General features: G+C 40.1%; 3 protein-coding genes across 4 annotated transcripts in view; 1 reads left to right on the plus strand and 2 right to left on the minus strand.

Annotated features, from left to right (window-relative positions):
* Positions 1 to 842: 842 nt before the first annotated feature.
* LOC138044743 (uncharacterized) lies at positions 843 to 3894 on the minus strand. 2 transcript variants are annotated; one of them, XM_068891168.1, is made up of 5 exons: positions 3737 to 3894; positions 3315 to 3397; positions 2519 to 2859; positions 2104 to 2358; positions 843 to 1890 (listed from the first exon to the last, which is right to left on the minus strand). In XM_068891168.1, exons 1-5 carry the CDS (start codon positions 3782 to 3784, stop codon positions 1412 to 1414), a joined length of 1206 nt encoding a protein of 401 aa, XP_068747269.1. In that variant the 5' UTR covers positions 3785 to 3894; the 3' UTR covers positions 843 to 1411. The 2 variants fall into 2 exon arrangements, with proteins under 2 accessions (XP_068747269.1, XP_068747270.1); XM_068891169.1 differs by lacking the exon at positions 3737 to 3894 and adding an exon at positions 3508 to 3543.
* A 6227-nt stretch (positions 3895 to 10121) lies between these two features.
* On the plus strand, positions 10122 to 13156 carry LOC138044744 (uncharacterized). The gene is made up of 5 exons (XM_068891170.1): positions 10122 to 10250; positions 10604 to 10686; positions 11400 to 11740; positions 11900 to 12154; positions 12373 to 13156. Exons 1-5 carry the CDS (start codon positions 10203 to 10205, stop codon positions 12849 to 12851), a joined length of 1206 nt encoding a protein of 401 aa, XP_068747271.1. The 5' UTR covers positions 10122 to 10202; the 3' UTR covers positions 12852 to 13156.
* A 1531-nt stretch (positions 13157 to 14687) lies between these two features.
* LOC138044745 (F-box/LRR-repeat protein 17-like) overlaps positions 14688 to 15663 on the minus strand; it is a 1380-nt gene continuing 404 nt past the window's right edge. Inside the window, exon 1 of the mRNA XM_068891171.1 lies at positions 14688 to 15663. This exon is cut by the window's right edge and continues 404 nt beyond it. Within this exon, the coding sequence (XP_068747272.1) occupies positions 14688 to 15663 (976 nt within the window).

Here is a 15663-nt window from a genome sequence, read left to right on the forward strand (position 1 = left end):
TAGGGAATTTTTTCAATTTCATGGGTGGCCTTAAAATTTTCAAGGATTGTAGAATCACTTCGGTTTCTGCATGAGCGCTTTCCAAGAGTGCATGAATAGAAAGATCAGGTCAGCTTAAATCCCCGCAACTTGAGTTTCTTACGACCGACAGACTTCGGTTCCTTGCTCTCTTCTTTGCTCCCTCGTCAAGCTCAAACCTAGTATGCAATATGATAAACGCTTTTTAAGCGTCTGTTGGAGCTGGGCACTTATACTGAAATCAAAGCAAATTACCCCTAATCAAATAACAAGTTAGCTTTTGATGAGAGCGGAAAACCAGAGTACTTAGAGAAAAACCTGTCGGAGCAGAGACAGATAAGCAATTCAATCCACACGTGATGCCAAGTCGGGGAGCCCAACCGGGGACATATTTCTGGGTGGGGGGGGGGGGGGAAGGGGAGGCGAGTGCTCTCACCAGCGGGTGAATCAATGATTGAATGAGCAAAGCACTTGTGTGTATAAAAACGGTTGTTAAAATGAAAAACAAAGTGTATAAATCTTAAATTAGGTAATTGAGCACCCATCAATGACGTACAGATCCTTAGCACCCTTAATCAAGACAAAGGAAGTCAATTCTCAGAAATATTTATTTAAATAATCATGTTTGAAATATATTACATTACATATTTTATTTGATACAAAAAGTTTGCACCAATGTTAAAGGACTAATTACGTTTACCCTAAAAGTAGGTCCGTTTAACGAAAAACTGTGACCGAGTTCTTGAAAACGCTGCCCGAGACCGCAAGCCGAGGGCAGCATTTTCAAGACAGAGGTTCCAGTTTTTCACTATACGGACCGACCCTTAGCTGTTAATTTTTTTTGTTCCTTTTTTTCGCTCTCTCTCTCTTCCTCTCCGAAATCACTTTTTGATTGTGGAGCTGCACCGCGCTTGATAGCGAATGCAGTAAGCGATTTACAAACTGGAAGTTTCAAAGAGGAATATTTTTATTTGAATTCTATTGCCACGCCTCTTATCTGATAAAAATCTGTTTTGAAACACTTACTTTTGTACGTAAACGGATTCGGTGTCCAAAAATTCGAAATTTAAGGTCATTACACAAGCTCACGCAACCAGGGCTAGAATTCCGCCCGGGTTGGTGGGCAAGATAGAAAAATTCCGCCCGCTGCCAGAGCCCGCAATCAGACTGCAGGAGTCGCAGAATTTCGCCCACTCAAGTATTGAGGGAAAAAATTATTCATCTCATGACATCTTTTTTGGAGAAAGTTTAAAACGCTTTAAGTCGTTTAGGCAATTAACCAAAGGAAATAAAATCACTATATTTTACTTCACAAACAAAACTTTCTTCAAATAACAGGACAGTTTCAGCCCCCAAAAAACACTTAAGATCAGGAAGAAAACATGCAAAATATTCACAGCTTAGAGAAGAAATGAATCTGTGGTTTCTTAAGAACACGATCCACCATTGAACTTGCTTCCATAGCACAGCCCCACGAGAAAGTCACACCCGAGCCACCGTGTCCATAATTGTGCAGAATTGACGGACACATAGGGTCCCACTCCAAACGAACGTTGCCTTTACGAGCCGGTCGCAGGCCTACCAACACTTGCTCCACGTCCTCGTCGTTATAGTTACGGAGGGGAGGATAGAACTCTTTGACTTTTTCGAACATTCTTCTGATCGGTGGATAATCAAGTGTAAGATTTCTGTCCCACTGATTGGGTTGTACCATGCCACCAAGCCATAGTTTATCTTCACCTCTTGGAAGAATAAACACGAAGCTTTGTCCTTCTTTTTTGGACTCGTCAATGTCCTCGATGAGGGAGATACACATAGAATGGTTGAGCTTAGGCATAAGGCTGCCGTCATTTCGCACTTTCAATATCACACCTATGAAAAGATTATCGAATGACGGGTCAGTGTTCTGGCTAAAACATATTCAGAACGGCGATGCACAGAAAAAGGTTTTCAGTTAATCGCCTAAATGCAAGAGGTTATGTTCTAGCCAATAAATCTATTCAGTGAGTACTGGTAGGAAACTCAAGTTGTCCTTGAAGGTTGCACTCGAAGCGCTTCATGTCAAAACGATTTTTTTCTTAATACCTCTTAGTGGATACACATCTTTATCTCCAGCCAGTTCTTTAGCGCTGAGTCCGGAGCAGTTAAAGATTAACTGAGCGTTGTATTTGTTTTTCAATTTCTCTGCTTGGTCTCTCAACAGTCCTTTGATTTCATCGTGCACAAAGCGACAGCCTTTGTCTTTGCACTGTTTGTAAAGCCACTGCATATAAACCACTGTGTCAACCATTGGAGCCATGTGTTGGTAGGCATCTACTACACCAGTGCCTGCGTTCACAGCTGAAAGGGGAAATTTAAACCAAAAAATATTGTTACAAAAACTCTTCTTAATTTCGTCACTAAATGTAAGTTGACACACGGGTCAGATCTTGCCATTCTCTATAGGCTGGAAAAGAGTGTAAGATATTTTCATAAGAATACACAAAGTAGTGAGACTTACCAGTTTCCTCGATCAATTTAGCGTCGTGGCGAAATCCTGGCAAATGGCAGAGTTCCTCCATCTTGTCCAACTGGCTCGGAAGATTGTCAACCTTCTCCTTGAAGTAAAACACCGATTGTCTAAGGTAGGCTCCAGTTTCCTTTGGCTTCATGGCTAACTCCATAAACTTAGCATAACCGTCCATACACCAAACCTTGGATCTTTCCAGAGACTTTTCGTCAGTGTGACGTCCACACACAGCAGGAGGCCACTCCCACAATGCACCAGCGATCTCAGAGGTGATGCATTTACCGGCGGCAACCGGGGAGGCATACTCTTTCGCTAAAACTGTAACTTTGTACCTGCAAACAAGACGTTTCCACTACATTTAGTCAACAAACATGAAACTGTTTGATCAAATCCATTTTGAATACATTGTGGTCATGGGATCATGAACTAGTGACACTAGTGAAATTTGCACGCCTGTGCAAGGGCTTTCAAGCGAGTTGCCTTTTCTAAGACCGTGAAAAAGTAAGCATTTTCATAAAGCGTCATTCGCCAAAATATTGCGTAACATACTGCACAACACCACGAAGGTATTGCAGTGTACTTTTTGAAAACTTCTCTTGAATTGCAGAATTTAAGGAATTCATCATCAGCTCAGCACGAACCGCGCCAAGGCACCTAAGAAGCGGTGCTTTAAAGACGACTACAATTGGGTTCTTACTTGAATGGTCTGGTCTTAGAAGATAAAAACTACATTCACAAGAGAACAACTGTTTTCAGAGTTACAGAAAAACAAGAGCACCATACTTACCCTTTGTTCAAAAGCTGAAGTGCGCTGGTCATTCCAACAACTCCACCGCCAATGATGAGAATTCGAGGGGTTCTCTGTGGACTCTAGGAGCGGGAAAAAGAAATATGAGAAAAGCGTGAATAAGAGAAAGAGGATGGGAATTTCAAAACTTTCAGACGACAATAGGCAGATGATAGTTTGTGCAACGACTTACTTTAATCTAGTTGGTCAAACCTAGTGGCCGGTTTTATCAACACAACATTATTATCATACAAAGGAAGAAACAACTAAGAACTAAGAAATTAACACGGTCATAACATGACGGCAGTCAATGCCTTAAAAAAAGTGAAATGTTCCCATAGTGCAAATCATCAAGACGTGAAAGCACCGCTGCTTTCAAAACTGATTTATTCTCAATGTATAAAACAGTAAATAATCCTTACCTTAAGTCCCTTTGTGTTGTCGAAAGTTCCGGTAGGCTGCAGCGCCATTTTTCCCACGTTCGGCCTTCTTGCTATTTCTTCTATGCCAGAGGTTCTTGGGGCAGTTCTCTCGAGTAGTCAAGTTGTTTGGTTACGCTTTGCAGGTTACCTGCTTTTTATAGGCGAATAGTCTGAAAAGTATTTCGTTAGAGAAGTTGATCCAATCAAACGTTTCAAATGGATAGTAACGTCAGAACCAGTGTTACGGGCACGTACCGCACTGTAGCGTTTTCATGACGAAGCACACACGGTCAGTTTGGACAGCGAAAACCAATCACGTAGCAACTAATTGATCAATGTTACCTTTTTATCAATATTTTTGTATTGGGTGAGGAAAGGATAACAAAAACTGGCCGTTTATGATTTTGCAAACTCGAATTAAGGAAAAACCCCTCATTTCAAACTTCCTTTTTTTCGTATTTTGTTGTTGTTTTTTTTTTTTTTCGCCAAGAAAGATCCAATGACTTGTTTGACCTACGGTGCCACTATTTTAACTTCGTTAGAAACGCGTAATTCGGGGTCAAAAGTAATAACTTGCCAAAAAAAAAAAACTCTTTCAAGCTTTTAAAAAAAAATTCCTAGGAGTAGAGAATTTCGTTTAGTTTTACAAAAGCTTTCTGGAATGTTGAGATTTCGTTTTCAAATAATCCATCTATACAATGTTACCGCTGTTGTTACGGTTACGGCGTGTGAGATATACATACATACACTTGTCCATGACATGTCTTTAAGCTTTTACACTGCAATTGTTTTGAATTAGCCAACATCGACGATATGATTTTAGTCCCATCTAGACCAAAACCAACGTGTTGTAACCCTTCTTTAACAGTTACGTATTTTGTGGCTGATGAAGTTTGGTTTCTTTTAAAACTTTTGATATTTCTCTCTGAGTTCAGGAAATTATTTTACTATCGCAACTGACCCGGAAATGAGTTAACTTAGTCACTGAATTCAAGTTGTCCGCGAACGACGGTGAGTGGGCTCACAGATTTGAAAATAAAAATCATTTGACCTCTTGCATGGTAACTGCTTGTCATAGTACGGGACGGGAATAAGATTAATACGTTTTGTTCAAATCAATATGTTGCAAATAGAAGGTGTATCTTGACAAAAATCCAAAGCCCTTTGTGTGGTTTGGAACGTTAAAGAGTCTAGGACTCTTTAAAGTTTAAAGTTTAAAGTTTAAAGGTGGAGTGTAGGTGACAACGCGAGGCTACGTGATTCCGTGAGTGCTGACGTGGCTTTGCCATGCTGACCATTCACGGTAAGATCTTTGAAGGCCTAATATTCGTAAAGTAGATGATTCCTTACTTTTTTGTGAAATAAAGGGATCCTTTGTCATGTACAATGATTGGAGCAGATTCCAAAGTGTAGACCTATGAAAGTTGAAAACTCGTAATTTTCAGGAAAAGGTTTACACAAACGGAAAAGAGCCTTCCGCTGTGAGAAAATCTGGGCACGCACTTAATTGAAAAAGCGTTAGGATGACTGTAGAATACCTGGCCAATTCGAAGCTGTTCATTTAAAACGGCTCCGACGACGCTTTGAAGCTTAAGTCTTGAGGCTACATGCGTAATGATTAGTTGTAAAGCACTAGATGGCAGTAGATACAGGTAAAAAAGGTATAAGGTTTAACCCACTTGAAGATCAAGGGTTAAAAATGATGACCTTGAAAAAGCAGGACGCGGTTATTTAGTCATTCCACATCGAGTGGATTAAAATTAGCAAAACTGTGTATTTGAAAGCCTAAACAGTAAACAACACTGCTAAAACTAACTTCGTGGAAGTAATCTGTCTATTAACAGGTCTCCCGTCCATTACTAAACGATTTTATTGTGTCACACTTTAATGTCACTTTTATTGGAAATCGGATTTTACGAACGGAAACATAACTGTAAATAAAACTCAAGAATGTACCACGGCTCACGTATTTCACTGCAACCGTGACTAAATTAAAGTATTTCATTGCGTGTGTACTAGACACAGCTGATGTGGGAAAAGCCGCGGTTCGAGGAGAATGTTGAGTGGATTTTCTTGCAAATGTGGGCCATGGCACTCATTAAATCCACATTTTTGAAAGCATGAAACTATTTCACATATCACGACCAATTATTTTACTAATCGTGACTATTACAAAATTCTCGAACCTTGTAATGGGCAGTTGTACGCTTCATCAAGCACGTGCTAGTTGTACGTGAATCATTTATCTTTATCCAGAACTATTAAGAACACTAAGAAAAGTTGAGCAGGTTAAGCTGTAATAATTTTAACACCGTCATCTTCTCGTAATTTGTACGGTTAATTGATAATAGGACTTCGTGTCGTACAATTCAGGGAATAATCGTGATTTAAATTACTCGCCGCTGATTACTCCATGAATTGTACTCCACTCAGTCCCATTACCATTATAAATTGAGCATGTATGTTGTAGTTTATCCCAGTTACGGTTCTTTTCTTTTTAAGGTTGCCAAAAACAGTTCTTTTTACTGTACTGAGAGCAGTTCAGCGATACCACAGAACATTAACAGAGAGATTAATTGGCATCGTGTGCATGTTACGGCCGGAAAAAAGCGGGCAAGCATCCTGCTGAAAGGTGGGTATTGCCAAAAATCAACGACACTTGTTTGATTTCAGCTCATTTCTTGCTTGTTAGGGATATCAAGCGACTTCTAAAAAGAGAGAGACGAGTTAGAAAAAGAGAATTTTTCATACTTTAAAGCGGCCTTCACACGACAAACTTAAGTTGGCAAACTCGTGTTGGCAAGCTCACGTTGGCGTGTGTGAAGGACACAACAATAGTTGTCAAACATGTTGGCGAAAAATAGAACTCGTCTATCTATTCTCGCCAACTTTTTCACCAACTTTTTCGAGTTGGTAAACTCGTATTTAACCTGTCTACGATTGGCAACATGAGTTGTTGACTTTAAACCAATCAAAATTCGTGCTCTATTCACGTGACTTGCGTGACACTTCACAAAATGACGGATGAGAGACAGGAAGAAGCGACACTTCATTGATGAAGTGCACAGTTGTCCAGCTTTGTGAGACATTTCCTCCCCTGCATATAAAGATGAAATAAATAATTTTTTAAACCCGCGGCATCTTCTGCGCGGAGTTCTTGGACAAGCGTATTGTACGTGCTAAGGGACGAATTTCTGCTTGGGTAGGGTTTTGTCGAAATAAAAAAAATCAATGCTTTCTTCTGTTCATTTCCGGCGATTAAATATAAAAAAAAAGGCAGAAGCGGAAACTCTCCCCTTTAAGTGCCATTGCACTAAGGCGGCCATTTTGCAAATTGGCGTGTGTTGTGATTTGACGCCTGTTTGACGTGTGAATGTATGCGTTCGCCAACTTTTTCGAATTTGCCAACTTAAGTCTGTCGTGTGAAGGCCGCTTAAGATAAGCAGTGCTCTGCCCGTTTATCTATCATGTGTAAACGAAATGCTAAATGTCTCCAAAATCATTGGCTAAACAAGGAAAAAATGATCCACGGCGTTGCACGCAAGCGTCACGCAATACTTGCGTCACCTTATGAATCAAAATGGCAGACTGGAAAAAAGAGTGTGATCTAAAATCACAAAAACTGGAAATAAATTTGTCAGAATTGCGAGAGTTGGCGTGACCTAAGCTGAATTTTGTTGTATGCATTTAAATTTTATTTCTTCACATTCTTTAAGAAAATAATAAAAATATATATCTAGTGGAGTTTTATTCATCTCCCAAAAACATTTTCATAAATAACTCAAGTTCATTTTCATCCTACGTAAGAGAATTTAATGAGGTTTTCAAAAATTGAAAAAAATATATTAGTTCACCAAACAGTTAATCTTAGAGGGCTTTTAGAAGTGCGAGGTCATCCTGACTGACAATAGCATATCAAAACGATTCCCAGCTCAAGGGATAGGCAGTGTTGTAATCCTTTACTATTGCGGAAACCCACTGTAACCTGTAGAGAACTGTTCGAGCCTCCTTAAGTGGTGTTTTCGTTGCGTGAACTCTCTGTTTCTCTAAAGTCGATTAAATAAGGTGATATCCAAAAACATACGCAAGGAAAAAATGATGGAAGTTTTTCGTGATAAACGTTGCCCTTGAAAATGAGATAACCTCAAAGTTTCCGGATGTTAAAGGAGCTCTTCGTCTTTGTTTTCACGTGTTGACGAAAGTCAAGAACGAAGCATGCGGGAGGGAAATTATCGAGCGGCGAAGCCGCGCAGAGAATGGGGAGGGGCTCTGTGAAGTATCTCCGCTCAGCTTATGCCTCTCGCGCCAACAATACGCCCGTTACACAGGCTAACGCTTATCAAGTCACTTAGTACTTAACTGTTAAGTAATACTATCCAAATCTTCGGAATAGTAAAGTAGCGCTTGTAAGATGGAGTCTCTTCCTCTAGGTTTGGGTAGCAGTTTGATCAAGTTGTTCCTTTCGTCAGAGTCCATGCAAAACTAGTAATGGCAGGAACTTACACAATTGGCACGCTTCAAATGCACTCTAGTTTTGTAGCTCTCGAGATTTCATTTGGACTGAATGGTCTTCCCTGAGCTGTCTTTGTATTGCCCTCCAAGCCATGAAATTGCTAAAAACCATTGCATCGAATGTACCCTCGCCATTAGGCAACAAAAGCTCTGTTTTTGTTGAAACACACAGAAATGAATCCTCTTAATTATTAAAATAAGCGTTGAGACTTAATTTCAGCGAGAGATCTTAATAAGCAAAAACTTTTTTCCTCAGTTACGTTTGAGTCTAACAGCAATAAATTTCAGCAAGTGAGATACTATTGAGTTCTGCTTTACGTAAAGCCTGCATACATTGATCTACATTTTCCAGAATACTCTTGTGACATGGTTCGTGACACCGACGAAAAGATCACGAATCATTCCGGAATAAAAGCTAATAAATATTAAAAGGGATGAAAAGTAAAATCCCTTTTTGATGCCTGTAGAATCTTAAGTCTTCAAAAACTTTGATACACTAAGGAATCAAACGATAAAGCCACGAGAGAGATTCTTCTAACGCTGTTTTTTTTCTCAAAGCACACTGAGGAAACAAAGCAAAGCTACTTGACAATTATGCTCTCACTGACCGAGAACGCATGTTTTATGAGTCAAATGAGTCAATGGGTCAATGAGTCAATGAGTCAATGAGACTCACAGTCAATATAGCAATAATTTGTTGATTAAGCCTAAGCCCTCGTTTCAGTGATTAGGCCCAAGCACTCTCTGAAATTTTAGCTTTCATTTTATGGTTTAATTAACTGCACTAACTCGTTGACTCATTGACTCATGACTCATTGACTGACTCATTGACTCATAAATACTTAACACGCTCACTGCCCAGTAAATTAAAAGACGATATCTCTGTGAAATAAATGTGAATAGGGACACTGAACGTGTGCAACCTTTCTACGAGTACAGCCGCCTACCGGAAAGAAGCAGCACTCATAGTTAATCTCGAAACTCACAATTGAAAAATCTTTGGGTTTGTAGATGATGCACCGAATGATCTCAGTTTGAATTGTGTTGAAATCGAACGGATGAACACGTCTCGAAATAATGCATCCCCGGCCCGGAAAAGTTTTGAAAGGGAGGCTTCCGTTTTGTGGAAAGGACCACGGAAAATTCGTTCGTGCTTAAGCGTTTTGGTATCTTATTGACCTTTATAGAGTACGTTTCTAGTTACTAAAAAACCTTGAAGAAAAGGCTTTTCAAAACGGTTGCCAAGCGCGAAAGCAAACCGAAAGGGATGTTTATATATCTATCTATATAGGCGAAGGATCCTTGTCCAGACCAAGACAATGCATTGGAATTTGCCTGAATCATGTTAAAATATTGAATTCTTGTTTGACATTGTCTCGTCACGGTCAAAGAGCAGTTTTGACGTCACGTCACCAATTTGTCACTCTGTAAAGGTGACAAAAAGGCGTCATTTTCACCTTTCCCTTTTTTGTGTCTTTAAAATGAAAAACGTGATTAAAGGATTAAAAGAAACAAAAAACTAACTAAAATTTAAAAAGGCTGACATTCACAAAATAAATGGATTCTACAAACTAAAAAAAAGAAGAGGGCATGCGCTTGCAAACAAAAAAAAAAACGATATGAGCTTTTGGCCAACTAGTTTGCTTTTTTGTTAATATATGCTTTCAAAACCAAAAAATAACTAGCCTAGTAGAAATAAACAAGTATACCTAAACAGAAACGTAGGTTAAAGTCTCGCGAAACGTGACGGGAATGGATCAGATCGACGTCAACAGATATTTAGCGCCCTTGACGTCAGAAATATTGAGAATCCCTTTGAAATACCTATGAAGCGTGGCTATAAAACGGGTGATTCTTTGAGATGGAGCAAAACGGCTCGAAGACTCGAGAGACAAGAATCTGAAACACAGCTGCCCCTACGGAAAAACGCACGAATTCGCCAAACTCAAGAAAAATGGCATTTCAGTTTACAAGAACCTTGGACAAGAGAAACAGACTTGAGGTAAGATATATGTATATTCCTCGTTCACATCAATCCACTGTGGAATTGGAGAAAGTTGAGAGAAGAGGAAATTGGACAAAATGCGCCCTCTTAATTTTTAAAACACCGCTAAACATACGAAAAGCAGTAGTACGTATCATTTGTTTGGAGCTTTTCTTTTTCGCATTCAAAGTTACTTCTAGTCAAGAAACACAGAAAAACCGTACTCCGCTGATTGGCCTACACAGAATTTTTGGATTAGAATTCAGATAAATTCAATTCTGACATATTTTCAGTTGTTTTGGGTTATTACCTCCACTCATCCGCCCTTCTCTTAATAATTCTTCCCTCCAATCTTTTTCCCGCGCCCGTAGGATTCACAGAGAACCGCTCGTATCCTCGTCATTGGCGGTGGAGTTGTTGGAATGACCAGTGCACTTCAGTTGTTGAACAAAGGGTGAGTAGGTCCTCGGTCATATAGAACCTTTTCAAATTTTAGTGTGTCGTAAAGTCATTGTGCAAGTCTCAGAGTCGTACACGTTGACAGTACTAGGCCGGTACTATTTTTCAGTATTACTTTATATTATCGTTGCAAAAAGATAAACCCCGACTTTTGATTTAAAATTCGTTAAGTTTTATCGGTAAATCGTCAAGGCTGAATGCAGATAACATTCTGTCAATAAGTAACATGATTCCCTGATTATCTGGCATTAAGCGACCGGGTTTCCTAAGAAATACCGGATGATAACGCTAGAATGTTTCTGAGTTCTGCTCAGTTAAGTTCAGTTGGTGCAAGCTCAGTGAGGACGTAATCATGCTTTACCTTACCCTACCTATATGCATATAACCAGAACGGAACACGCATAGATTGTTGTTTTCAAACAATTAACACTTTTTTTTTATTTAATGCATTTCGTAAGTACAGCATATTTAATATCTAGTGCGACTGCCCCCACTTTTTCTTATAGCGTTTCCCTTTCGATGGCCGCCTTCGTAGCTAAAGTTAAATCCCCACTCCACTTATAAAATGTTATTTATCCACTCACTTCTCTTTCTTCCTTGCCTTCCTTTTGGAAAAAACTTTAAAGTTCTGTTCTCGGTGAGTTCATAGCGGCCAATTAGTTCCATGTGCTAACTGACATATTTGTTATAAAATGTCTTCTTTTGCAGGTACAAAGTTACAGTTTTAGCGAAAGAGTATGCCTCCCCGGTAGCCTCTGGTAAATGCATCACCTCTGAGATCGCTGGTGCATTGTGGGAGTGGCCTCCTGCTGTGTGTGGACGTCACACTGACGAAAAGTCCCTGGAGAGATCCAAGGTTTGGTGTATGGACGGTTATGCTAAGTTCATGGAGTTAGCCATGAAGCCAAAGGAAACTGGAGCCTACCTTAGACAATCGGTGTTTTACTTCAAGGAGAAGGTTGACAATCTTCCGAGCCAGTTGGACAAGATGGAGGAACTCTGCCATTTGCCAGGATTTCGCCACGACGCTAAATTGATCGAGGAAACTGGTAAGTCTAACTACTTTGTGTATTCTTATGAAAATATCTTACACTCTTTTCCAGTCTACAGAGAATGGCAAGATCTGACCCGTGTGTCAACTTACCTTTAGTGACGAAATTAAGAAGAGTTTTTGTAACAATCTTTTTTGGTTTAATTTCCCCTTTCAGCTGTGAACGCAGACACTGGTGTAGTAGATGCCTACCAACACATGGCTCCAATGGTTGACACAGTGGTTTACATGCAGTGGCTTTACAAACAGTGCAAAGACAAAGGCTGTCGCTTTGTGCACGATGAAATCAAAGGACTGTTGAGAGACCAAGCAGAGAAATTGAAAAAGAAATACAAAGCTCAGTTAATCTTTAACTGCTCCGGACTCAGCGCTAAAGAACTGGCTGGAGATAAAGATGTGTATCCACTAAGAGGTATTAAGGAAATTCTTTTTGAAATAATCAGTTACGAGCGTGAGCTTCAAAGACCACTTGAATGTCCTACCAGCCGCTGAATGGAATTCTTGGTTAGAACATGTTTTCTCAGTATTTAAGTGATTTGTTGATGATTGAGAGAAAATCTCTCTTTGCTCACCGTTTCTTAACATGCTTGAGGCAGAATACTGACCCTTCGTTTAATGATCTTTTCATAGGTGTGATACTTAAAGTGCGAAATGATGGCAGCCTGATGCCTAAGCTCAACCATTCTATGTGTATCTCCCTGATCGAGGACATTGACGAGTCCAAAAAAGAAGGACAAAGCTTCGTGTTCATTCTCCCGAGAGGTGAAGACAAACTATGGCTTGGTGGAATGGTACAACCCTATCAGTGGGACAGAAATCTTACACTTGATTATCCACCGATCAGAAGAATGTTCGAAAAAGTCAAAGAGTTCTATCCTCCCCTCCGTAACTATAACGACGAGGACGTGGAGCAAGTGTTGGTAGGCCTGCGACCGGCTCGTAAAGGCAACGTTCGTTTGGAGTGGGATCCTATGTGTCCGTCAATTCTGCACAATTATGGACACGGTGGCTCAGGTGTGACTTTCTCGTGGGGCTGTGCTATGGAAGCAAGTTCAATGGTGGATCGAGCTCTAAAGAAACCGCTGCTTCATCTCTTTTCTAAACTGTGAACGTTTTTCATGATTTCTATCGTTTCCGTGTTAATCAGGTAAAAAGAGGCAAGAAGAAGTTTATTATTTGTTGCTAATTTATAAGTTACCTTTATTATATTTAGTAGAAGCTTAGCACTAACAAATGTTTCTTTGGTTGATGAATTTATTTATTTTATTTATTGCTATTGAAAAATTTTATTGACAAATGATCTTTATGAATGAGATTTTGTAAAATACGCGCAAAAAATAATATATTTTTCTACATCATTATAAGGCCTATCAACCTTTGGAATCTTAAAAAACACACCTTTTAATAAAGTTAACAAAACAAGGAATATCGTTTGTGTTGAATAAGTTAGATCGAGAGCGTATACTTCTTCGAAACAGGGACATTTAATTAACAGTTCACTTCGGTAACAGCCACCGGTGGCTCAGTTGGTTGAACATAAGGCTGTCATGCGGGAGATCGCGGGTTCGAACCTGGGGCCTGTTTCTCGAAAGTCCCGAAACTTTACGGGCCACTTTCGGTGTCACAATTCCCTTTGTATTTCAAGAACGGAGAGCATTTAAGTCGTCAAACTTCACAGACGTGTTTCTTTCAGTTAGCTTGAAAACATGTTAATCGGCTTTCCAAAACAAGTGGTTAGCAATTTCACAAATGGCTTTTCGGACCCGAAAAGTTTTCGGGACTTTCGAGAAACGGCCCCTGGCCGGATCAACACACAGGATCTCCAAAATACTGATCAGGAGAAAGTGCTGCTTTGTAATTTTCATCTCTAAATGTTTAAATGGACTATAAACCGTAGGCTCCGTCCCACAAATACCTTCTACGTTCATAAGTTCCCTGTGAGACGTTACAGAACCCACACACTCTTTTAGAAGAGTAGGGGGAATAAGTCCCCGGTGTTGTGGCTGTCCTGTTCTCTCCAGCACAAGTGGCCGGCTTGGCAGTGATGGCCTAAAAAGGCTTATGTTGTATGAGGCCACCTAGGCAGAAACAGCCATTACTCCAAGAAGGACTTTGCCGAGTGCTGGAAGATGTAAGATGTAGATGAAACCCTGTTTTTTTTTTTTCGAGTATGACAGAGTCAAAATATAAAACGAGAGAAAGTGAGGGGAGTACTTAATGGAGCAATAAATCACACTCGAAAAATTTAAGCCTTGATACCGTTAACAGCGGAGCTGCTTGCTACAGAGATGTTCGTGAAGCAATTACGCTGGTAAGGGAAAGTTAGAGGTCGCAAAACATTTCATCGCGTGAGGGATAAAACGACACTCGATATAGTACAGCTAAAGAAATAAATTATCGCTTTTATCGCTCACAAATGTACATGTATTTCTTACTTGACTTGTCTTTCTCAAACTCTCTACGAGTTGCTGACCACCTCTTACGGCTTGAAAGCACATCTTTCCTACTATTACGTAGGAAAGATCTCTCAGGGAAACAACTTCCGTCTTTTACCTTAGATTTACACGGTTCATTCAACCAAGTAATCGAATTTTAACAAAACATGGTGCAAAGAGCTGTTTTTACCTGTTATAAAAGTACGAAACCTTCAAAAGGTTTCTATATTTTACTAAATCCTAAAAAGTACCTTTAGTCGGTATTCGTGTTATATATGGTTTAGTAATTTAACTTGATTGTAACGTGGTCCTATTCGGTCATACTTTATGGAATCTCAAATAGCCATAAAGGTTAACAACACCCCTTTACAGAGCAGAGTGAGTACCACTTCACGTTGATTCCAATATTTCCGTTTGGGTGTGAACTCATCTTCATTCTCCGATATGTTGACTCTGAGTTCTAAGGCTCACCGGAGAGAATGCACTTTGATCGTTTTGCCAGGACAGCATCTAATACCGTATATCACACCTGGGCAAACGTCTCTTGAGCTCTAAGACATCCAACGTTGTAATACTTTTGCAATTCAGAATCTCTAATTCTCTCAGATTATTGAGGTGACGAGAAATAAGAGCCATCGTATCGCTGGTCGCGTTAATGCAATTTTGAATGTTCAATACTCGAAGCCAGCGGCAACTAGTAATTACCTTTGACAGCCCCTCCGACGAACAGTCACGACAGTCTCCGAGATACAAGTCGGTAATAAGCAGTAGGTTGTTGCTGATGGCAATCAAAAAACTGTCCTTCATTCTTCCCGAGTAAGACCTAAGCTGCTTCAATTTTTTACACGTTTCGGCGACAGTACAGATGAAACCACCGTGTAGGTTGCACGGATTAAAACAGTGCTCTCCGACGACGAGGGATTCCAAGTTCGGGCTTCTCTCGGCAATCTTCGCAACACCGATGTCGGAAATGGAAGTGTCAATCACTTTCAAGTGAGTCAGTTTAGGGAATGGGCTTAACTCGTCGGGGGAGAGGCACAAAACGTCTGTGATGTTATACAATCGCTCTAAGTGAACTGTTTCTAAGCTCTCGTGGCAAACTTGAAGAACCGCACGAATACCGCGGTCTGAAATCTGATGACATTCACGTATGGTAAAAGATGCGAGGTTGCGACAACACAAGGAGACAGCTAACAGTGCATCATCAGTGATAAAACAGCACCACGTGAGGTCCATAGCTGTCAAAAACGGAAAACAGGAGCATAATCTCCATAGTGACAAATCGTCAACAACTGGCTCGCCCTCATCGAAGGGAATGACGTCATGTATTGAGATCCTCTTCAAGTTCTTCACGTTGTGACATACCGATACTAACATGCGATGACAGTTGCCTCGGCTCCCAAGCTTGATGCTTTCCAAATCAGGGCATTGCCTGAGCAGTCTTGAAAAGCCTTCCTCTGAAACACCACTAAGAAATAAATTGATT

The sequence above is a fragment of the Montipora capricornis genome, chromosome 4 (genome assembly GCF_036669925.1).
Source record: "Montipora capricornis isolate CH-2021 chromosome 4, ASM3666992v2, whole genome shotgun sequence".
NCBI lineage: Eukaryota > Metazoa > Cnidaria > Anthozoa > Scleractinia > Acroporidae > Montipora > Montipora capricornis.

What these genes read in the sequence shown, in the direction of transcription:
- LOC138044744 (XM_068891170.1), top strand. Translation starts at nt 10,203, where the DNA reads ATGGCATTTCAGTTTACAAGAACCTTGGACAAGAGAAACAGACTTGAG. An exon ending in TAAATTGATCGAGGAAACTG is followed by an intron (nt 11,741 to 11,899) that starts GTAAGTCTAACT and finishes TTCCCCTTTCAG; the next exon opens with CTGTGAACGCAGACACTGGT. An exon ending in AGATGTGTATCCACTAAGAG is followed by an intron (nt 12,155 to 12,372) that starts GTATTAAGGAAA and finishes ATCTTTTCATAG; the next exon opens with GTGTGATACTTAAAGTGCGA.
- LOC138044743 (XM_068891168.1), bottom strand. Translation starts at nt 3,784, where the DNA reads ATGGCGCTGCAGCCTACCGGAACTTTCGACAACACAAAGGGACTTAAG. An exon ending in CTTCAGCTTTTGAACAAAGG is followed by an intron (nt 2,860 to 3,314) that starts GTAAGTATGGTG and finishes TCTTGTTTGCAG; the next exon opens with GTACAAAGTTACAGTTTTAG. An exon ending in AGATGTGTATCCACTAAGAG is followed by an intron (nt 1,891 to 2,103) that starts GTATTAAGAAAA and finishes ATCTTTTCATAG; the next exon opens with GTGTGATATTGAAAGTGCGA.